Below are 23,254 nucleotides of genomic sequence, written 5' to 3'. Positions count from 1 at the left end.
TCTGTCTGTTGTTGGTGACCCAGTGATGACTTTTTACATGCGTAAAAAGTCAAGTCACAGTTGAGCCAGCAAGAATCCTTAGCCTAAACCATATGATTCATGACCTATGAGGGCTAGGGAGAGCTGATTGAGAAACACTATTGTGATTACATTTTGATTACATTTTGGTCAGGTTTAAGCGGGACTCCAGTATCTAAGCCACTATAGTATTTATGAAAATGTTCCAATGACGTATTATTTATTGTTGTTGTACCATATAATCAGGATACATTATATTCATTTCAATAAAAATAAAATTTAGAATTTGTATCACTATTTAAAAAAGCATGAGAATAGTGATGCGTAGACCCGAAACACCAAGGATTTAATGAGGGCCGGGATTATCCAATTGCAACTCATATTTACTGCTGTAACTGAAAACATGGCCACATGAGGGCGTCGTTAAAATGTAGATAAATCAGTCTTCTACTCTTCCACTCCACGAGCATGTGTGCACTTTGAGAAAAATACATAAATTGCATGCAGTGTGTCAAGGTAGGGAGGGGGGCAGTGGCGGATCTAGGATTTTTTAAAGCAGGGGCAACATTGGGGCTACAATTTACAGAGGGGGGCCAAGAATAGTGCACAATTCTTTTTCATTTACAATTGCTGCTGGCACCACAAGATTTCTGAACAAAACACTGGAGATGAGTTAGAGAATGATGCAGGTTTATTAATGATAAACAGAGATGAGTATAAGTCAGTAAGCAAGCCAACACAACACAGTACAAACGTTTTATATAGACACACTTTTGGTATGACCAAATACTCAACGGTTTTATTATCTATTATACACTATTATCCATCACTGAACTATTTTACTTTCTTGAACTATGCAATTGTTAACTAATATGTGAATCCTACTTTTAATCTAGCTGCTAAAGGTAAACTAGCTAATAAAGTAGTGTGTTGTTGTAGCTGCAGGGCTCAAAACTTTAAGGATTTTTTGACTGGTCCAGTCAGTGATTAAAATTTTACTTGCAATGCCAACATTTTGAATAGCCCTGCCAGAAAAAATAAAAGAATTGTTGTTATCGTTGTTTTTGACCCATCATGTAATCTTGTATTCTGATTAGCAAACTTCTAATACACAAATTCAGTGGCATAACTTTGTTTTGAAATGGTGAGATGACAAAAAAACACTTAAATAATTTATTTCTGTAATAACTCGTTGGGAATATTTGTCATATAATGATGTTTTATTAACAAAGTTCGAGAGAAGCCCGAGCACATAATCAAACTCTGCTGGTTCGCTCACAGCAATCACGACATCTATACCCCACGTGGCCACCAGCTTCTCCGGTCATCACAACGCGACTCGAAGCGCCGCTGCACTTCTTCGCCGCGCCCAACCGTGCAGCATCTCCACTCGCCAGTGTCGTCGTACACCTCCATCCACCGCATACGGCCATCGCAGCTATCGGGAAGTGGACAGTTGACAGGTTGCGACAAGCATTGGCCTATCGGGACGTCATCCCCAGCAGGCGGCACAGAAAAGCAGAACTGTACAGCCTTTACGTCTCACTGCAGACAGAGGCCCCGCCTTCCTCCACAGAGAAGACAAACCAGTCGTCACGAGCCCAGCCAGGCTCTTCCACCTCCACGGCAAGGCAAGACTTCCAGGTAGGCTTGCCGTCGCAGCAAGCCGTCTGCAAGTCTGGGCCACACCCCAGAGGAGCAGCTAATGTCGCCAGCTGCCTTCTAGCTCGGAGATATAGGGAGGAATCGTTTCTGGCTCCTATTTCCCTCAACTACCAGGACAACGTGAGCCGGGCTCCAATGGCGGTTCAACAATTCATCAACCCCTTCCCCCACATCAAGCCAAGATCCTTGCCAGTGGCTCCACCACTAATACCCAATGCGAGGCTGCCTCCGTTAGTGTCTCGGGCTCAGGTTTCTGGCTTCCCTCCCCTCCCCCAAGGGTACGGCCCGTCCTACCTCCATCAGGCCCCCGTCATGGATGCCATCGCGCTTACGCGAGGCTGCCTTCGTTAGCCGCTCCATCGGCCACTATTCCCTCCCCTCTTTCTCTACCACAGGCACGGCCAAGTTTCTCACAGGCTTCAACAGCTTCCATGTAGGTGCCAGTCAATGCCCCAGTTCTGGAACCCCCCCGTCTCCACCAGCATCAGAACGCATATCTTGGCAGAAATTAAGGCTGCAGGCAACCCAGACGCGGATCCCCTACCAACGCCTGTCCCTCCCTGTTCGGAATTAATCTTCAACTGAACCACCCTCTAAAAACCATAGACGCCTCCCTCAACTCCATCATTCAAGCCATTTCCCCCAGGACCCTACTTTCTTAACCTTACAGCATGGAGGAATTTCAGAACATTTCACCGCTCACACAACCTCCCCTTCCCAAAAAATTCACTAAGCAAGTTAAATTAAAGGATACCTGATCGAAATCCAGTTTTTACACAAGTGAATCCTCACAACCCACCCAGACGCCAGACAACCTATCACCATAGAAATTCTATCAAAATGCATTTCTACCCTCCGCAGAGGCAATCACACAAAGCACACTGCACGCACACTCGATGCCATGTTCATTATGGCTTTCTTCGGATTCCTCAGAGGGTCAGAAATCACCACCACGTCCAACTTGGATCCCTCAATTCAAGATAAGATTTCGGATCTATCAGTGCTCGATTCGAAAACCATCTCATTTTTTAACAAGCGAAGCAAGACTTACAAGGCCGGGAGAGGCCATTTCATCTATATCTTCAATCTCAATTCCCCAATCTAGCCCTATCAAACCCTCCTAGCCTACCTCCGCTTCAGACGATCACAAGTTAAATCTCCATCCTAACCCCTTTTCGCAGATGACTTAAATCACCCCGCCACACACTTCTGGTTCCAAAATCATCCAAAATCCGGTCCTCATCCACACTGGCATCCCAGCAGATCGCTTCTCCTGCCATTCAGCATCGGTGCGCTTCTCCTGCCATCAGCATCGGTGCGGCAACCATGGCTGCCCAACATGGACTCTCACAGCCCCCTCAGGGGCCCGTGCGTCCAACCCAACTCTTCCTCTGCCCCGAGCAGACCCCCTCATAGCCCCTAGAAGCCAGATCACCACAATGAATGTCCCCGCAGGGGCCGTGTTTCGATCCCGTGCTCACATCCAGAAACTCAAGATCACCACGGTAAGGTCACCCATCACGGGGGCTTGCACCTCTACACTCCACGGCTCACCAGCCATCTTTTAGCAAGACTTACATCTAAGTGGGAATTCACACCACCACCCATTCAGAGACATTCGCTCCGCAAGAGCTCACATCATGTCTCCATCCCCATGCTCCAAGAAATCCTACATCCCCAACCTAACAGCACCAGCCGCCATGCAAGGCCAGTCCTCAACATACGACTGCAGCAGGCTCCCCACTTGTAGGAGTCCCAGACATCCAGACGCCACAGGAGCACTCACATCATCAGGTTCTGCACAACCCCGAAGCCCCACGGCCATGAAATCTTCATCCACGAAGCCTCAAGTCTCGCATTTATGGGGGGAGTATGAGCTACGGCTGCTGTCCAGCATTTTTTATGCGCTTTTGGGGTGAGCTCTGGGTTCGGGTCATTTCCGAGCCTGGAGCCTGCTCCCTGGACAGCATGCCAAATACACATATCTCATCTACCCCTGCTATCAGCTTTATCCCTGCCATCATTATAATTTGCATAGGCGAACTCGTGAATAGCCTGGTGTAGCGTCCATTGGCTTTACTCCGCTTTTCGACTCCAGCTCTCAGTTTGTGGTTCCCAAACTATCATTTGGGGAAGGTCAATTGTTGCGGTGCACTGCAAATAAAATCAGTTTATTTCTATGACTAAAATGTCACTTGTTTATTTGTTTACGCGTTAGTGCTTGGACACTGGATGAAGAAGCAAGCAGCGCGAGCGCGGATAATGCGCGCACTTTTACACTGTCCGCATTCCTGATTTCGGGGCTCTCTGTCTTCCGCAAATATAACTTACGAGTGCGAGCACCGGGAGATGGTGAGAAAGTGGCGCATCCTGCGTTTTCCAGGCGTTTTAAATATGAATGGCACCTAAACAATACACACCTTCCGCAAGCATTTCTTAATTTCTTATAAAAAGTGGTGGGGAGTGGGGATAGGCAAATTACGCCTATGCCAAAATTAGACACCATCTAATACCACTGCGAAAACTATGGGTCTAACAAATATAAAGTTCAAACGTTATTAATGACAAGTAAACAGCCCGTTAAGAACGATCTCTCGTTCGGGTTGCTCACGTTATCAGGGTCGCCACAGCTGTTACGAACTCCACTTACGAATTTGAACAGTCAAAATGAAGCGCGTCCCAATCAGGTGCATCAGTTTTTGGGGTCCCCGGAAACACTTCCGTTGTCGTTCGTGCAGCTTGCAGCGCGTTTCTGTGTTTGTTTGTGTTGCGAGTATTTGCAGGGCATGTGTCGTCAAACTAATGAAGAGGCTTTCTGAATTTGCTTGTGTTTGCATGTGTTTTCTTCTGTTGCAGCGCAGTGACACCTAGCGGCCACGGTATATGCGGCCTTTTACCTTCAACCACATGAGCGTCTAACATTACACAACAAACAGAATCCGGTTGAATGTGTTTTCAACTTTTTCTGGAAGTGTTGAAAGTCGACAAGCTCAAATAGTTTCACACCCCGTTTACACATGTGTTAATGTCGTCCCCTCGACCAAAACGCATATCATGTGTAAGCTACAGAGGCCCTGAGAGTACAGGGAACATTCAGGGGCCAATAAGATTTCAACTGGGGCCAGTGCCCCTCTGGCCCCACCCCTAGAACCGCCAGTGGAGGGGGTTAATGTCTGGTGCCATTTATAGACAAAAAGAAAAGAGAAGAGAGAGAGCGCGCTTGTAAAACATGATGTATCCTCCTCTATAGTTTGTACAAAAGCGCAAGAACAGAAAAAGGTTTATAATACATGCGTTTGGAAAAGAAAACAGCTCAGAGGAAAATAAAACTCATTCCATTTCTCTAAAGAGGCTTTCAAAATATAAGAAACTGGTAAGTTTACCCACTCATTCGCATGGGTGTTTAGCGCCAAGAAGTTTGTAACTTTGATGAAATTGTCAAGTTATAATTATGTACATCATTGCATACTTATTGCTTGTATATGTATTACTTAAATGTACCATCATAAATAAGGTAGATTTTGAAATCGTTTCTTTTCACATAAAGTAGCATGTAGAAACGTCTAATTTCTCATATAATCTTGACTAATGCATTTAAGAAGATCGTCTGTATTGAACGTTTAAAAAATAAAGACATACCTGTAGCATATTTGGAAACATGAAGCAGATATAATCATATGCAAAGTTAGAATGTAAGTAGCATAATTTAAAAAAATCCAATAAATACTATTGGGCGATTTGTTATTATAAATGACATGAGCGCGAGGGGTTTTTCCCTTAAGTAAACTGCGCACGCGATAGTTTCAGTGAGCTTGACGTTATTGGAACACGCGGTAGCAGCTGCAGCCACTGTGAAGGAAACAGCTGGTCGCGCGCCTGTGCGTGTGTTTGGAGTTGAACGTCATTACTTTGAATAGTTACTCAGGGGCGTCGTTAGACCCCATTTACTGGGGCACGTGCCCTAGTATAAATCTGCTGTGCCCCAGGATCAATTTAAAGTTTGAGTTCTAACAGTTTACTATATTTGTCAGTGTTATCATCTACGGATCTTTATAGCTACGTAGTAACCCCATTCGTAAAAGCGACTCAGACGCGCACTTTAACCGGTCCGAAATCATAAACTCGTGCCGTATTTTCGTGCAAGAATCCATGTCCGTTCGCGTCTGTGTGTTTCATTTCAACAACTGCAGAGCATAGCTGCGCATTCGCACGCAGCTGCGTACGCAGGCGCGCAAGGGTGACGACATGCGACCGATGTAGGCTATGGAAACATGACCAACCTTTATGTGTGTTATGTTGGAAGGACGTGGTACTAGGTTTATTGACTACGATCAGTCCAAGAAAGGTGAATTTTATGTTATTTATATATTTATGTTTTGTTACTTGCTAAGTTACACATTCATAAATAAACATTTTTGAAAGATAAATCTCTCTTTTTTGTTTTCATGAGAGAATTGGAAAAATACCTAATTTCAATCAAATTGTCAGAGAACAAAAAAGCTGTGAAAGCATTGTCTGTTTGTAGTTTATTTTATTTTTTAAATCTTATGTAATTCTCTTAATTTCCCCCTGGTCCTTTGTTTTGTTATTTTTTTGTAATTTCCATTGTATGTTTGTTCAAGCATCAATAAAGAATATATATATATATATATATATCTTAAAAACATGTGAACCTTTAAGAAAATAATAATAAAAACATGACAAAACTAAAGCAAGTTTCTAAATAATATCGTTCATCTTATTCGGACTCGATCATAACAGACCCTCGATGGACATCAGAATTTGTTAAAGCAGGAAAATGGAAGCAGAAAGGATTAGTTTAAGGGAGGTAAGACTAAGGCTACACAGTGGCCTTTGGGTGCCAGTTCAGTAATCTTGTCATCTGTAAAAGCCTTTATTAGCGAAAGCGAAATCTCAGCATTTCATGAATAACCTAAATTTATTATAAAGTGTATTTGAATAAATTAAAATATATTAAGCATATCTCTTTGCGTGTATTCACTGTGTGTATTTGGTCTTATTTTCATCCTTATTGCCTATTGCTTGGTCTATGATTTATGATACAATAAACAATTTTTGCCTTGGGTAAATAATGTCTTAAAAAATATGCAGATGTTCATTTCTTGATTATCTAAGTATGTATGTGGCCGCCAAGAATTAATTGTGAAAAACACTTAATAAACAAGTCACTTTTATCCTTGTTGCAGATTATAGAATGATTGCATGTCATGTTGGCATCTGCAGTGTAACTTCTGTCGAGAGACAGATGTTAACATCCGTTGACAAATATTTTGTGCAATAGAAAAGCATCAGTTGTGTTTTATTAAATAGTTTGGAGCATTGTTTGTCACTGAATTTTAAGGGGATAAAGCTTTTTTAATCTAGAAATGCAATGAGAACAGTTATAACAGTGTATTTACTGTCAATGCGAGTCATGTTTAATGGTTTAATTAATGTTTTATACAGTTAAAATATGATTTATGTTGTTTGCACACAGCAGCCTTATTCAATATGTCGTTGTCAGTTCAAACAGTCAGACTTCTGGTAAGATGCCCATGGTTTGCCATGGTGAGGCTCTGTGGCTATTTATGGTGCCGGCAGGTCAGGGCAATGGGTATTAGGACACATGCTTCAGCCTGTCTTATCCACTCTCTAACTCGTGTGACAGAAATATGGGTACACAAGTCCATACAACCAAGATCAAACAAATACAGTATTTGTAAATTCAGATTCAAAAAGGAACAAAGACACGAGTGACTGTTGACTGTTCAGGATTCTTACAAGTTGTTTTATTGAACATTATAGTATAAACATGCTATCAAAAAACTCACTTTTATATATTGTCATTGCCTGTTAAAGTTTAGGTCATATCAAAAACATTGTTGATTTAAAAAGAAATAGCTGCTTGCCTTATATCTCATGAATAAAAACCCACAACACTCCAATTGTAATAAATAAAAACTTAAAGGCAAACCATAATAGAAGTGTTTGTTGGTGAGGGATGCTTGCACTCTGTCCTAAATCACAGTGTCCGAAGCTGAATGTGATCATCAAAGAGGCCAAACATACAGTACATGTTTTACTTTTTCTAGTCTTTGCTGTTCACAAACAAACATGCACAGAAATGGGCCTGTAATATATGCGTCTCTGACATCCACTTTATAATCAATTTTGGTTCAAGTTTGAGGTAGTTGGGTTTAAAAGTCACGATTAGCACAGACTCGGTTTAAAGTGTAAAATTGTCAGCCTGTAATGAATTAGGAATTAAAAACAGACGATATTCTTCCTTCCTGTCATGATTTCTTTCGTCCTACAGTGCGATGGCTCCGTCACTTTCTCAGGCCTATAGGAGGCGCTGGTGGATGGCTATCACAGCAGTCATCGAGAATCTGCTTTTTTCAGCTGTGTTGCTGGGGTGGGGCTCCCTCCTTATCATGCTGAAGAGCGAGGGCTTCTACTCACATCTGTGTACAGGTACATGACAGCACTGCACATTTTGCATAATTCCCACTCATGTGACACGCCAGAACAAAGAAGGACCCATGTTAGATATTTTTGAAGTTATAGGTCCAATGAAACCTCTACCCTTGTAGTGTTATGTCACATCTCTAACAGAAAACCATTCGACTTGAACACACCTGAATTGGTTTCTTTCTTAGAGAATGTCACAGAGAGTCACACAAATGTAAGCTTGTCCGAAATGACGGATTGGCCGACCTGTATAGAGCAGGAGGAGATTCTGAACGTGGGCTTTACGATTGGCTCGTTCATCATCAGCGCAGCAACTTTGCCTCTAGGTGTCCTGATGGACAAATTTGGGCCACGCCCACTCAGAATGCTTGGCAGGTAAGAAATATATGGGATATTATGGAAATTCATTTCATTTGCCGACTGGCTTCAGTTGTTCTACCCTTATGCAGACCAACTTAATTACTTAGAGGAAGATGCACCTCTTGGACCTTTTTTATAAATTCAACAATGTTGTGTTTTATATGTACCAGCACAGTACAGTGATGCATATGTCCGATATGACACATCAATAGAATAGATGGTCAATTGTTTACAAAATTATAGGTAACACAATTGATATAGTTTCCTCTAAATTAGGGTCCATGTCTGTCCTGTAAACAACTCTGGTCATTTCCATCAACCTTTTCTATTTCTGACTCTAATAGTTCCTGTTTTGCGTTCTCTATGGCTTTGATTGCTCTTGCAGCATATGATCCAACAGGTCAGTATTAATGTTCCTGTACTGTATGTTTTCAGATTTTATATTGTGTCATGGTCCATAATGTGTTTATACGTTATCAATTGATCTTTTATTGATATCTAGAATTGCTTTCTACAAATCAAATGTTTTATGAAAAATAAAGGCATTTTCTTTCATCTCTTTTACAGTGTTATCAGCTCTTATATTTATTGCTGTCTCAATGAATGGTTTTGGTGGAATCTGTTTAACCTTCACTTCACTAACAGTAAGATACACACTCACGCACATAAATATAATACACAATATATACCCAATTTTAAATACACGGACTGTCTCTCATCACAGCATGTATGGATGAATTTGTTGAAATTGATGATACATGATTTGTGTGTATAAATATCTGGTTGCTGTATTTGGATAACGTTGCTTTGGGATAAATGTGTATTGCTGGCTTTTCATATAAATTGGTGGACTGTCAAAAAGCCAAGTTAGAATGTTTTCAAAGGTAAATGTAAATATGTTAAATGTATTTTTTTATGTTTATTGAATAAGATTAGTCCTTAAAATGTTGCCAACACAGATTGTTTTGTTCACTGGACTTAAATACTTAAGTATTTGTCTAAACAGCAATGTAGTAATTGGTATAAAGTATAAAGGTTTATATGCTGGTTTTATTTATACTGTTGGCATTATGACTGTTAGCCTTTAGTGTTTAGAGTTTTTTTATGTTTGTTGATTGTCACTAAGCTTTTTGTGTTCAGTGTTGAGGTCTAACTGCATGATGCAATGTTTTTCCTAGTAAAACTGGTGGAACTTGACCAAAGTTTTGATCTCTCTAAGGAGAGTATGAACAGAACAGAATAAATACACAGTTTTTATTTATTTTTAATGAGTTGAATGGACTTTACAGTCATTAATTGAATAAACTAAGGGGCCTAACTTTTTTAGGATGATTCAACTTCTCTGCATTGACCTAAAAAGACATGTGACATTACTTAGTAAATTAAGGGGCTGAATTATTAAGCTTGTGCAATGTGTGGCTCTGTTTTGTTTATCGCAGGACTGCATGTAAGAGCTGTTTGGTTATTGCTCCATGTGCATGTGTTCTGTTGATTACTCCAGTGTTGTACACTCTACATTTTTTGCATGCTGATCTAAACCAATCAGAGAACAGATATGCCTTCACGCCCTCAACTCCACCAAACCCACCTTCTCCCTACCCTATAACCACACTAGGACATTTACAGACTGTCCTTGCTCTCTCCCCCCGTCTCTCTCTTCTTCTTTTCTCTCACATTGATGTCTTTCACATGCCCATGTTTGCTTTTTAAAAAACAACTGTAAATGTTATATTTTACATATATGTTAAAGAAAGCTAAACTATAATACCATAATATGTAATAATGCTGGTCTGCATTATAGGTCACACAAATAAAGCTGATTAAAGTACATGGGAACATACTTACAAATTATTAAAAACTTTTAATTTTAAGTCACACCAAAATGCTTGACATTCATAACTTGCCAGATCTGTCATTGTGACAGATATTCAAACATTGTATTTTAGCTGCACTAAATTCTTCACCGATGTTCACTATGTGTCAGTCTGTATGCTTCTTGTGTGTTTACTGTTGGTTCTTACCTGTCAAATGTCATCGCACTATATAGCAACGCTGTTCATCCAGAGACTGAAAACTGTGTCCTGAGCTGAACTTAAAGTAGATAAGGTACAGAGTCACACAGAGGTTAGAGTAAGTGATGTGATATTAAGTGTGTATTTATCAACTCAAGTTGGAGGGCTAAAATTAAACTCTTGAAAAAAAACTCTTGCCATGCCACTTGCTCGTGTTGTGCTGGTGTGATGTAAGATTTGTTTTCTGTGTGATGTGTGTTTGGTTTATAAATTGAAAGAAAGAAAGAAAGAAAGAACATGGTTTATAAACGACAGACCATGCTTGGATATACTGTATAAAGCAACGACTGAATCTTATTCATAATTTTTAAATATTTAGAAATATATTTTAAAATATAAATGAAAAATATGTATTGCTTATTAATATCTATGTTTCCCATAACTACTCCTAAATTAACTTTCCTCTTTTATACTGTATCTTCTTTAAACTTTTTAAGGACTATTGATTTCTGAGACACTTTAACTTACAGGGAGCTGTATCCTCACATGTTTTATAACTAAAAGCTGTTTAAAACTAATCATGATAATAGTGCTCTCTAGTGGCAATGGACAGCATTACAGTTTGGACAACATATATATATATATATATATATATATATATATATATATATATTATATTGTAAATAGAAATGAATGCCATATTGGTAATTATGGAGCAAAGAATCTGCCAAAACGATATGAAATTGAATTGTGAAATTTTGTGATTGAATAAAATTTAATATTTCGTGGATTTTTTTTAGGTTTGAATTAGATTTGTTTTAACTTGAATCCAGGACATGTGAAATGTTAGAAAATTTTATTATTTTACAGCATACTTTTTAGATTAAACAGCAGACTTTCGTTGAGAATCCTTTGACTTTACATATTCGTTTTTTTAAAACTTCAAGTTTTCACAGACAAAAATCTGCTGTTTAAGAATTCATACCTAAAAAAGTATGACACAAAACAATTCAGTTTTCTTGAATATCAAATGCAGGATTCAAGTTCAAATATTCAATATTCAAATTTTCACAATTCAAATTCATATCGTTTTGACAGATTTCTGCATCCATAGGCTATAAGATACTTGTTATGCATTTATAATACATTAATTACACTCTTATTTATTGCAACTTTCTCCTTGGTTTTCTCAGTTGCCGAATATGTTTAGACATGTGCGCTCTACGATTCTCTCACTTATGATTGGATCTTATGCTTCCTCTGCTGTAACCTTCCCAGGAGTTAAGGTAGGCTCAATTTATCGCTAAACCAAAAAGGAAACAACTGCAAATGTTTTAAACTACACAAAGTAAAGCAGTTATCACTGTGAAATACGTTGTATGATGTGAATTCTTTCTGTCTGTTTTGCTCTTTAGTTGATCTATGATCTAGGAGTGTCGTTTTGTATGATTTTCTGGGTGTGGGCGGGCCTTGCCTGCCTCGTCTTCCTCAACTGCTTTCTGAATTGGCCGGGAGAATCATTTCCTGCCCCTGAGGACGTCAGATACATGTCAGTACATGTCAAATACATAAACTATATTGCCAAAAGTATGTGCTGACACCAAACCAAGATGTGCTTATTAAGTATTTAATTGCAAAACCATTACATCGTGTCTACACCAGACGCCCAGGCGGGATGCGACATGACAACCTGCTTGTTCTTTATGGGTTTGCCACATCTTGCTCCGCTGCATCCAGTGTGGACAATTTTTTTGATTATAATGGGTTCTAATGCGTTTCTAATGCATGTTGTCGTGTCGCATCGCACAGGTCGCGTCCTTTAGTGGTAATAGGGAGTTGGTCCTGCTGAAAGTTTTCCTTTAAATATGACTGCAGGCTTTCTTCAAGAGCATGTGATTTTACATCAAAGAATGTACATTTCATGCCTGTCCCTAGTGTTTAGATTGACAGAAAAAAAATCTGTTTGTCTTAGTAAAATGGTAAAGTTGAGAGGTGAAGTAGTGGACCATAAGATGACTGAAGATCGCTCCAACAGTCATGTGATTGTTGAAGAACAGGACGTGACCAAAAAACAATCTTTAAATGATGAAGCGCACAATGAAGGAACCGCGCAACATAGCCAAGGTTAGTCTAAAAACACACATCTACAAACATGCATATGTATTATTGTGAACATATACTCATCTTCATGTTATCAATGTTTGTGGGACAGCAGGATCTCCTTCCTTTAGACAATCCATGTGCTCGCCAATCTTCCTGTGGAGTCTCATCATAATGCCCATGACCCAGCTTCGTATCATATTTTTCATGGGCGCCATGAATAAGATGTTGGAGTTCCTGGTTACCCATGGTGACCCTGACCGTAGGGATCAGCCAATACATATTTGCATGCATCATCTTTATCAAAGTGAAGCGATTTGCTTTGTTTAAGAACAAATGACTAAATATAAGAGCTACTGAATGTAATAAACATAACGGTATCAAATTGTCGTTAATGTGTGTTTCAGCCCCTGAGGATTTGGTAAAGGAGGCAGAGGAGAAAGGTAATGAAATCTTTTTATTTTCATCAAACCACTATATGTAGGATGCAATGCATGTAGATATGTTAGAATACAAAATTTGTAAGGAAAACAACAACAATAAAAGCAGAAACAAAACAAAGATTTGTTTTAAATGGGCAAAAATCATGTAAGCTGAATATGAAATGAACATAAGTCAATGGAAGTGTTCTTTTGTTGCAGTGGGTTTATACTCATCCCTCTTCGGGACTCTTCAGCTGCTCTGTCTGGTCAGCTGCCCTCTCATCGGCTACATCATGGACTGGCGAATGAAGGAGTGTGAGGATGTGGTGAATCCAGCAGAGGATGAAAAAAGGTGAAGGTGGAGCACGAGTGAAGTGTAGAATTAGTGATAGAATGTCGATGTTGTGATGACTCATCATTCTTCAGTTTGTCCAGGCCTCCCAAGAGGGATCGAAAGATTCAGAAAATCACCAACGCCATTAAAGCTTTCATCTTTACCAACCTGCTGCTGATCATATTTGGTATCATCTCTCTTATAGACAACCTGCCCATACAGGTTAGACACGTAATAGTCGGTTTCAGATTTTTCTCATTTTAAAACATTATAATTCAGTTTTGCGGAATTTCTTTGCTTTAGATTTTCCTAACACAGGTTTCCACATTTAACTTAGACATCTATTTTTATTCAAAATGAAATGCAATAATGACCATTATGCTTGAACAGTATCTCTCAAAAAAAAAAAAATTTTGGTTTTAGTTTGCTTTATTGGCATGACAAAATGATACATAAATAAAGATTTACAACAAAAACAAAATATACATTTAAATAGGATAAGTTAATATGGCATAATGTAAGTTTATCTACATTTCTTGGTTTATCTTCATTTTTACTTGTGAGTTGCTGTTTCAAAACTTGCAATATAATACCAAGTTTAAATTGCATTGTGAGAAAATCTTCGAACTGAGCGAACCAGACGGCATCCAGTAAAAGTCACGAATGCTTTATTGATTAATAAGAAAATGAAGATTATTATGAATGTCAATTAACTGCTATAAAACGTTCTCTCCATCTCAGGTGCTGTCTTTTATTCTGCACACTGCAGTTAGAGGTTTTATTCACTCATGCTGTGGTGGTCTCTATGCTGCTGTGTGAGTTTTCTTCAAATCAGTTTATTACAATTTATACGGTTTACGATCAAGCTAACACTGCCTTAGAGCTGTTTGTCTGGTATAAACATGTTTTTTTGTGTGTTTAGCTACCCAACCAATCACTTTGGCACTCTGACGGGCCTGCAATCCATGATCAGTGCTGTGTTCGCCCTGCTTCAACAACCACTCTTCATTCTTATGTTGGGACCATTAAAGGGTGATCCATACTGGGTGAGAAAAATGCATCAGCTATCAAATATACATGCTGTTTGACAATATTACATAGTCTAATAATAATATAGTCATTTTAATAGTCAAGTAATAAGCAATACTTAATCATGATTTCTTATGCAAAATACATGAAACATTTCCCTTATTTTTCTCAAATGGACAGATCAACTTGGGCCTGCTTCTGTTTTCTTTGGTTGGATTCATGCTGCCAGGATATCTCATCTATCATCGAAGACAGCTCATGAGGGAGAAGGCAGCACGCGAAAGTCTGTCAGCACAGGAATGCATCAGTCTCAACAAATCAAATGATTCCTCGAAATATCAAACTAACGGAAATGTATGAGGTGAAAAAGTGAATGTGAATTTCATTGGAAAGTCTATCACGTCTATGACTGAACAGCTTGTATTCAAGCTTTATGTTTGACTCTGCGTTAAGATAACAGACGTGAAGTGGGTAATCATCTCAGTGTTTGGTGCAACATTGAGCATTTTGTTGGTTTACCTTTGTCTTCGCCTTTAAAGTCATGTTCACCATCATCAAAACAACATTTACAGTATTTTTTTGGAACTACCAAAAGAGCCATATTATGCTATCTGCCTGGCTAACAGCGATTTACTCTAGTCTAGTGTGTTTAGTTTGTCTCTGGCTGCTATGGACTAAAGTATTGGACAACTCCTTCTAATTAACACGGTTATCTATTCCAGTAATTCCAATCAAACAAATATTAATGTTACCATACAATACCGTTAAGAATTGTAAAAATTGACAGGTGTATAAGTGTGATCAAAGTCTGCAAGTCACACCTAATGTGTTCAGCTGGGATCAGGGGCCTCATTTATAAAATGCACGTACGCACTTATTTGATCATAAAGTGTGTATACGCATGTATACAAGGCAACGTTCATATTTATAAAAATGGAAATGTGCTTAGCGCCACGTCAGGGTCTGAGCAGACATACGCACTTTTGCTTGTCAGAGTGCTGCAGGTTTTTGTAAATATAAGTCATTTTTTGCCGCTCGTAAAGGATTTGGATGTTGACAGGTGCTCCTTTATATATCAATGACATAAATTAGACATCATTAAAAGGTCGGTGATCTGAAACTGTTCAACTCTGAAACAGCTGCGTGCAATTCTGTATCAGTTGTGATTTATAGATTTCACATCTGATAGAGAGGCGTACATGCGTTTTCTCATTTATAAAGGTAAAATCTATATTAGGACAGTTTCTACGCAACATGCTATAGATGATGCCCCAGGTCTGGGCTTTATGCAGACCAGTCAAGCTAGACCAGTCACACTAGACTTAGTCAATCCTTTCTTTCTGAACCTTGCTTGGTGTGCACAGACCCATTGTCATGGTGAAATAGTAAATGTCCAAACTGTTGCTATGACATTACAAGCACACAATTCTCTCTAATATAGATATTTTGTGTAGCATTAAGATCTGTGCTCACGAAAATGATTAAAGTTGTCAAATCTGTTCCTTGGAATACTTCTCTCTATAGTGTATTAAGAGGGAGGGGTTCAATATCTTGAAAATCCAGAAGCACCTCTTATCCCATACTCTAAAAAGTCAACATTAAACCAAAATGGGCCCTTTTTACTGTCCTCATACAGTATGCGTTCATGGTCTAACTGATCGTGAAGTGCACGTTATTTAAAAAAAAATGTTGTCTTCATAATAAAAGTTTAATGAAAATGCTAATTCTTTCCTCGTTTATCAATAGCCATCTTTTAGGGATTGTAGTCTGATGTTAAAGCAATGGAAAGCTGTTTAATGTTGACTATTACTGCTGTTGACTACTGTTATATATATACATAATTTATTATGTATGTGCAGGTCACAGACATATTTAAATTTACTGATATAAAAAGTCATAATTTTTTAGTTTTTAAGGTGTTTTAAGGTTTGTGACCGCGTTGCATAGTGGCTCTATGGTAAATGTGTAACCTTTGTTTATGGGTTATGCAAATATCCCATCAAGACTCAGGGCTTTATGAAATGTCACTTTTTCTTATCAATAATTAATTTGGGAATACATTTTTAACATAACCTGTGTTTTTAAATTCTCAATACTGTTTTTCTGCCTTTCATCACTATATTTGTGTCTTTTCACTACAGACACTATAGAAATGCTGCAATAATGGTATATTTATAGTCATTTTGAATCTTATTGGAAAGGAAGTTTGCACTATATTTATATTTTTAATGGCCCAATAAGAGATATATAAGAATGTCTAAGAAATAGAGTTGTGTATGTTATGTATCTGTTGATTTTCTAGCATAATGGTGCTTGCATTGTTTATGCTGTGCTCACTACTGTTAATGTGCTTGAATAAAACTGTTTCAATTCAGTCGAATTTTTTGCGCTTTATTTGTAAAACGTGTTTATAAAAACTTTGAATGAAAAACGTTCATTATTCATTCTCATAAATAGACACAGATAGGCACTTTGAACACTTCAACACTCAGAAATGTAACACATATGATAGGTTACCATTAATACATTAATGATATAAAGTATATACACATCTGCATCTCACTGCAACGCATTAAAAATGTAACATCTGCAGAAGCCAGTTTTCAAACTCATTTCTGTTCTTCTGTCATTTAGGTAGTTTTTATCTCAAGCTGCTGCTGCTGGGCTGAGAGCCCGTCATGCCTGGGGGATCAGGACTATGGCGATTCTATAAACAGAAACCAAAGATCAATATTTATTTGAGGATCCATTAATTATCCAGTAAATTGCATTGAATTAATAAATCATAATGTTAGAATATACTTAGCGTAGCATTTGTTCAAAAACATTTGTTTTTGCTTCAATGAGCCTTTACCTTCTTCTTCTTTTTATCTTTCTTCTTTTTCTTTCTGTCTGGGTCATCGTCCTTCTTTTTCTTCTTCTTCTTATGATCTGAATCTGAAGGAGTTTCTGTTGTAATATAGGGGTACTGTGAGTTACTTTGTACTAAAAATGTTCATGTTTGCAACTTTAAATGATTGTGACCATCACCTGGCGGTAAGGGATCCTGTGGCCTGTGATGTTTATGCTTGTGTTTGTTCTTCTTCTTCGGTGGTTGAATGTGCATCAGCCGATATTGCTCTGGTAACTTTAGTAAGCGACAGAGAAACATAAATCACACATAAAACACAGGACTAAACTTGCCTTCCTAAATGTTTTTTTTCTTTCTTATAAACACACTTACAGGGCCCGTGTGCAGTCGGAAGCCGGTGAGCATTGCTCCTGTGAGAGGACTGAAGGAGTTGTTGCACACTGGTGGCTTCTCGATGAGAGAGTGCAGAGAGCTGTTGTCTTGAATACCAGGGCTGTCTATCATACCTGGTACAAAAGGAGCAGAGAATGATGCAGGTTTAATATGGGATGTGGCTTAACTCAGTGTTACTGGGAAAGGCACAAAAACTGATCTAGAGTCATCAATAAAAGGTACTATATATATTCATACACACCAGGAAGCTCAGGAAGGAAGTTACTGAGTTTCTCTTTCACCTTCTTGCCACAGAACTTGTTGTAAGCGTGTTCCAGGTTGTAGTGTGTGATGAGATTAGTGTGTCCTGTCAGCTCATTCTCCACTGGAAATAAAGGAGATTGCATCTTCCTATTTACAACATACATTAAAATATATACTGTAGCCTAACTTATATTAGTACTAAAGTAAACTGTAGTTAATTATCCTGTAGTACATAATATACTTTAACAAAACAGCAATGTTTTATTAGTAGTAATAACATGATATTCTCCCCATTCGACTGGACTACCATGTTAATACAATATTATTACCATCCGGCAACCCCCCCAAATTCAATGTTAACACCATTCTGTATTATTAAATATTGCACTTACTGGGCAGTACACGCAGCAGGTAAAAGGGCTCATTCATCGCTGCGGGTTTTCTGAGCTGAGCTCCTTCATCTACCGATACCATTTGATGGGGGAAAGACATCGAGCCCAAGTTTTGTGGTACCTGAGGTTTCCCAGGCCCAAACCCCAGCGCAGACGCCCCTGCAGCACCTTGATGATCAGGCTGGCCATACAACGACGAGAAAATTTCTGTCATGTTTACAGATTTAACATTCGCCGTTACGAGAGTGTTTTGAGATGTATCGGCGTCACTTTTGCCAATCGTTTCTAAACGATCTGTTGACAATCACTTCCGGGTGTTCTTGCGCATTGGAGAATTTACCGTAAAGTATCAAATAAAATGTCTTTTGTTTACAGGTCATATTTTTTACTAAATATAATTTCATAATGCGGCCTAAATGTGGATAAAATGTACCACATAGTTATTTTAACACATACATATGTATTTACAAAAGAATAAACCATCAATGTAGCATTTCACTTACGCATGCTAAACTCGTCGCTCATATTTGATTAATTACGGTAAAAGTAATTCCTCTTGTCCTCCCCAAATGTGACATCACGACCAATGAGCGCTGTCCTTTCAGCAAACTAACCAATCAGTACTAAGAGTCCTGCGTATTTTTTCTTCGTCCGCAGTGACCTCTGTCCCTTTAAATCGGTTATTCGTTTGCCGACGTATATTTTCTCACAGTAATAACGGCATTGATGCGGACCTCGTCGTCTCGGAACAACACCGCAGCACTCGTTCTTTGAACAAAATGGCCATATTAACGACTTTGTTCGCGTTTCTGTATCATTTGCCTCTGGTTTACAAATGGCTACTAAAACCGTACTACGTAGCCTCGTTGTTCATGTCTCTTGTATTTCTGGCCATTCGCAAGACGCCTGGGATCTGTGAACATCTTTCGACGCAACGCGAGGATGGGAACTCGTGCGATTTCGACTGGGTTCGTATAAACCACATCTTTGGCAAATGATAACGGATAAAGCCACCTTGCTTCGAGTAAGAATTGGGCCATGGGCAGTAAATGATGGTGGGGGTCTCAGTTTGGCACAAACGGAGACCAAGGCCGTTCAGTAACGTTAAATAGAAGTATGTTATTGCATATAAATGATGACAGTGCAAGTTGATACACGTTACATTTATGTGCAATATATGTTTATTAATTAACTGTTTCGTCAGTTTTAACAATTGTTTTGTTTGTTGCAGAGAGAGGTGGAGATACTGATGTTTCTTAGCGCTATAGTCATGATGAAGAACAGAAGAGCAAGTAAGTGTTCTTCCTCTGTGCAGTTATTTTTCTGCCTAAAACACAAGTCTACATATGATCCCCATTGAAAAGTAAGTCTAATGGGAATGTATGAATTGGCTAAGCAATGGTTTGTTTATACACTAAACATCCCTCTTTGTGATCTCTGTGACGGTTGTCTATGTGTTTGTTGTTGAATCACTTTTCTTTGTTGTTTCTGTCCCCCCTCCTTCAGCTCTGGGGTTTTACTCCACCCCCCTTCTGTATTCTTTACAATTACAGACTTACACAAAAAAGTGCTTGTTTTGTTTTTGGCAACAACACACTTAAGAGTGCCATTACTGATGTTTAATATTTTCTTGTCACTTATTTTTGCTTTCCAGTTACTGTCGAGCAGCATCTGGGCAATATTATCCTCTTCTCTAAAGTGGCCAATGTGATTCTGTTCTTTAGACTGGATATAAGTCTGGGACTACTCTACTTGACACTGTGCATCGGTCAGTATTCTTAATCTTTAAACACCGAAGTGTCTTGAAAGCTCCAGCTTTGGTCGATGTGTTGATGTCATTTCCTTCTGAAACAGGAAATTAGGGTGGACATATTGAGTGGCTCCTTTCCTTTTAAAATAGCAAATAGTGGACCTACACTAGATTCTAGAGAACGAGATTAGACGATAACTCAAGTGCAGAATAAAAAGTGCTGATTCAGTTTAGTGGAGACAGCAAGTTTTGGATGTTTATATGAATTTTCTAAATGTACATTTTGCCTTTTTGATCAATGGTTGGATCCTTATGGCCAACATATTTATACTAAAAGCCAAAAATACATTCATTTGTTTTCATGGGATCTTTAAATAAATCAAAACACATCCGTAAACAACGAAAGCCTTTTTTGTTTCACTTAATCCTCCAATCTCTTGCATACATCTTGTAAACCAATAAGTATATCTCATGTTTGATACAGTATTCCTGATGACCTGCAAACCTCCACTCTACATGGGCCCAGAGTACATCAAGTACTTCAGTGATAAAACCATCGACGTGAGTATGATTTTTGATCATATAGCCTTGCAGGGGTCCGACCTGACACTGGCCCAGCAACTAAGTATTTGACCCCCCCCAACTGTAGTATTCTTAGTTGAACATTAACTTGACTATTCCCTTTAGGCTGCTGGTCTTGTATAACTGCTTTGGAACTGTTTTTAGTTCATATAGAAGCTCACTCTTCTTGTCTTTAGGAGGAGTTGGAGAAGGACCACAGAGTGACCTGGATTGTGGAGTTTTTTGCTAACTGGTCACCAGAATGTCAGTCTTTCGCCTCGGTCTTTGCCGATCTATCGCTGAAGTAAGAACGTTGCTCTTAATACACAGCAGGAACACATTTAACCTGTTCAGCATTTTTTGGAACATACACTACCAGTCAGAAAGGTCATTCAATCATTGTTCTCCATCATTTATTTTCACGCAGGTACAACTGTGAAGGGCTGAAATTCGGAAAAGTGGATATTGGCCGCTATGGGGAAGTATCTAAGAAGTAAGCCGCCCTTCTGTTCGCCACTGCATTTGATATGTAGAACTGACAAATCTAATCATTCTGACAATGTTTCTTATTAATCTCAGGTATAAGGTCAGCACATCCCCCCTATCTAAGCAGTTGCCTTCCCTGGTGCTCTTTCAGGAAGGAAAGGAAATCATGAAGCGCCCTCAGCTGGACAAGAAGGGAAGGGCAGTGTCATGGACTTTTACAGAGGTGAGACTCACTCACTAGTCAATGCAATATAGGCTTTATTATAAAGTGTATTGTGACCTATGTCAGCTTATTCAGTGATGCTTGCTAAGCAAACCCCTCAACCCTCAATTTTACCACGTATCAACCAACAACATTTATTTCATTGATTTCTAGGAAAACATCATCCGAGAGTTTAACCTAAATGAGCTGTATCAGAAGTCAAAGAAACTCTGTAAGAGCAAAGGAGAGAAGAGCGAGCAGTTCGCTGTACCAGTGTTCTCCCCTGTGCCTGAAGAGGAGGAACCAGAGGCTGAAACCATCAACGCGATGGACACAGAAAGCAAGAAGGACAAATAGAATGTGTATGTGCTATTTAAGATCGCTGTGATGTCAGAATGGGACTGGATGATATTTTGATAATGCTCAGTGCGCAAAGAATTTTACGTCGTTGAACAAACGGAATGACTGTATTTTTTGTTTAACATATAGATCTTAATTTATTAGTTCAGTCAGGCTGATAGTATAGTAAATTATAATACACATTAAAAAATCATAATCGTAAATACTGGACTGGTATACTCTGATGTCCATCATTCATTAGTTGAACAGGGCATTGCTGATTCTGTCTCTGCCAACTGAGTTTGACATGAATAAAGTTAAACATAATTAAACAATCGGACACCATCTACCTCTAATATGGTTCATAATTTTTAGTCAGTGATTATTTAGTAAGAGGTTATGTGTTGCAAGTGCATCACAACTGGGATATCAGTTCTTTTTACTATTATTAATAACATTCCTTTTTTAATCGTAAGTCACTCCAGTTTTTCCTTTTCTGTTGTGTCTTCTACTAATTCTAAAAGACATATGTTGCTGTGTTTTTTAGTGCCGACTACATGGTTTCTGTAACATTAAAAGGGACAGTTTTTCAGTGAATGCCAACAATGTTGTGAAAACATTTCACAGCGTGTGTAAAGTTTCCAAATGATTGCCATTAATACATAAAGACATGGGGTTTTCAGTTATTTCCAGCCTGAATACTGCTGTACATGTCTAAAATATTTGTATTTCCTATTATTAATTTTATTTGTGCTAATGTCTTTTTACATGTCATTTTTATTTAAACAGAGGCATGGAAGAAAGCTGCAGGCAGTGTTTATTTTAACCTACAGGATTTACTTTCAAGTTGAATGCTAGTATTGTCAATATTTTCATCCTAAATCTAGTCCTAAATTGACCCGCAGAAAGAGCAATATTGTTTTTGTAACCGTTTCAAAAAATAAGTTGGTTTTCACTAATGCTTGTCAATGAATTGATTGTCATTGGTATTTTGTCATTCAAATTAAACACTGTTCAGCATCTTGTTTTACTACCTTTTAGCTAATGAAATTAATCTAACTTTAGTGGCATTAAATTCACTCTTTGTAGAATAACCAAGATGTTAAAAGATTTCTTCAAAGGGCGAATGCTGCACATCTAAATATTACATGTGCAGTTAGTGAGATTTAACATGAAAATAACACTAAGTATTTGAACTCTTTATCCACACAATGAATGCCATTGTTACAGATAACAATTGAAAGAGAACCGGTCCCAGTGGGTGTAGTCGGTGTTTTAAAAAAATCCCTTAAAGTTAACAACACAGGTTTTCATTAAAAACGAAACAAAATATAATTAGCTTTTAACGATTTTCATTTGACGCGCGTGACCCCCGGTTAGTGTTTGGTTAGTGTCTAATAATATAACTTTATATTATATGTAATGCAAGTTAATATTGTATATTAAATTGCAAATATAATAATTGTATTAAACAAATGATTTGTTGAAATTTGTTGTATGTTCATTTGATTAAATAAACAATTTGGGTCCTGTTGTTTTGACGCATTTAAAGAAACCGCGTGGTCAATTTTGCAGAGACATGTTTATCCAAGGAACGTTTCTTCTCGGTTGAATTTGCTTGTTTCA

General features: G+C 38.4%; 3 protein-coding genes across 5 annotated transcripts; 2 read left to right on the top strand and 1 right to left on the bottom strand.

The window, feature by feature from the left end:
- The first annotated feature begins 4,863 nt into the window (after positions 1 to 4,863).
- slc43a1b (solute carrier family 43 member 1b) lies at positions 4,864 to 16,785 on the top strand. 3 transcript variants are annotated; one of them, XM_056731568.1, is made up of 15 exons: positions 4,864 to 5,056; positions 8,000 to 8,157; positions 8,343 to 8,529; positions 8,859 to 8,914; positions 9,082 to 9,158; positions 11,720 to 11,812; positions 11,942 to 12,075; positions 12,499 to 12,650; positions 12,742 to 12,888; positions 13,034 to 13,069; positions 13,268 to 13,400; positions 13,475 to 13,604; positions 14,124 to 14,197; positions 14,305 to 14,428; positions 14,592 to 16,785. In XM_056731568.1, exons 2-15 carry the CDS (start codon positions 8,004 to 8,006, stop codon positions 14,769 to 14,771), a joined length of 1,677 nt encoding a protein of 558 aa, XP_056587546.1. In that variant the 5' UTR covers positions 4,864 to 5,056; positions 8,000 to 8,003; the 3' UTR covers positions 14,772 to 16,785. The 3 variants fall into 3 exon arrangements, with proteins under 3 accessions (XP_056587546.1, XP_056587553.1, XP_056587535.1); XM_056731575.1 differs by having other exon boundaries at positions 12,739 to 12,888; positions 13,484 to 13,604; XM_056731557.1 differs by having other exon boundaries at positions 12,739 to 12,888.
- A 1-nt stretch (position 16,786) lies between these two features.
- On the bottom strand, positions 16,787 to 18,626 carry med19b (mediator complex subunit 19b). The gene is made up of 6 exons (XM_056731588.1): positions 18,291 to 18,626; positions 17,897 to 18,019; positions 17,635 to 17,768; positions 17,442 to 17,538; positions 17,266 to 17,360; positions 16,787 to 17,118 (listed from the first exon to the last, which is right to left on the bottom strand). Exons 1-6 carry the CDS (start codon positions 18,502 to 18,504, stop codon positions 17,053 to 17,055), a joined length of 729 nt encoding a protein of 242 aa, XP_056587566.1. The 5' UTR covers positions 18,505 to 18,626; the 3' UTR covers positions 16,787 to 17,052.
- A 314-nt stretch (positions 18,627 to 18,940) lies between these two features.
- Positions 18,941 to 23,173, top strand: tmx2b (thioredoxin-related transmembrane protein 2b). The gene is made up of 8 exons (XM_056740105.1): positions 18,941 to 19,258; positions 19,522 to 19,582; positions 19,945 to 20,058; positions 20,525 to 20,601; positions 20,799 to 20,905; positions 21,029 to 21,094; positions 21,181 to 21,310; positions 21,464 to 23,173. The coding sequence occupies exons 1-8, from the start codon at positions 19,070 to 19,072 to the stop codon at positions 21,644 to 21,646; spliced, it is 927 nt and encodes a 308-aa protein (XP_056596083.1). The 5' UTR covers positions 18,941 to 19,069; the 3' UTR covers positions 21,647 to 23,173.
- The last annotated feature ends 81 nt before the right edge of the window (positions 23,174 to 23,254 follow it).

This window comes from Triplophysa dalaica, chromosome 2, assembly GCF_015846415.1.
Source record: "Triplophysa dalaica isolate WHDGS20190420 chromosome 2, ASM1584641v1, whole genome shotgun sequence".
Taxonomy (NCBI): domain Eukaryota; kingdom Metazoa; phylum Chordata; class Actinopteri; order Cypriniformes; family Nemacheilidae; genus Triplophysa; species Triplophysa dalaica.
Note: the sequence above shows the minus strand (reverse complement) of the source record. Positions and strands in the feature narration are given on the sequence as shown.

What these genes read in the sequence shown, in the direction of transcription:
- slc43a1b (XM_056731557.1), top strand. Translation starts at nt 8,004, where the DNA reads ATGGCTCCGTCACTTTCTCAGGCCTATAGGAGGCGCTGGTGGATGGCT. An exon ending in TAACCTTCACTTCACTAACA is followed by an intron (nt 9,159 to 11,719) that starts GTAAGATACACA and finishes TGGTTTTCTCAG; the next exon opens with TTGCCGAATATGTTTAGACA. An exon ending in AACCGCGCAACATAGCCAAG is followed by an intron (nt 12,651 to 12,738) that starts GTTAGTCTAAAA and finishes TTTGTGGGACAG; the next exon opens with CAGGATCTCCTTCCTTTAGA.
- med19b (XM_056731588.1), bottom strand. Translation starts at nt 18,504, where the DNA reads ATGACAGAAATTTTCTCGTCGTTGTATGGCCAGCCTGATCATCAAGGT. An exon ending in CCTGCTGCGTGTACTGCCCA is followed by an intron (nt 18,020 to 18,290) that starts GTAAGTGCAATA and finishes CTTTATTTCCAG; the next exon opens with TGGAGAATGAGCTGACAGGA. An exon ending in TCCGACTGCACACGGGCCCT is followed by an intron (nt 17,539 to 17,634) that starts GTAAGTGTGTTT and finishes CGCTTACTAAAG; the next exon opens with TTACCAGAGCAATATCGGCT.
- tmx2b (XM_056740105.1), top strand. Translation starts at nt 19,070, where the DNA reads ATGGCCATATTAACGACTTTGTTCGCGTTTCTGTATCATTTGCCTCTG. An exon ending in CTACTTGACACTGTGCATCG is followed by an intron (nt 20,059 to 20,524) that starts GTCAGTATTCTT and finishes TGTTTGATACAG; the next exon opens with TATTCCTGATGACCTGCAAA. An exon ending in TTTGCCGATCTATCGCTGAA is followed by an intron (nt 20,906 to 21,028) that starts GTAAGAACGTTG and finishes ATTTTCACGCAG; the next exon opens with GTACAACTGTGAAGGGCTGA.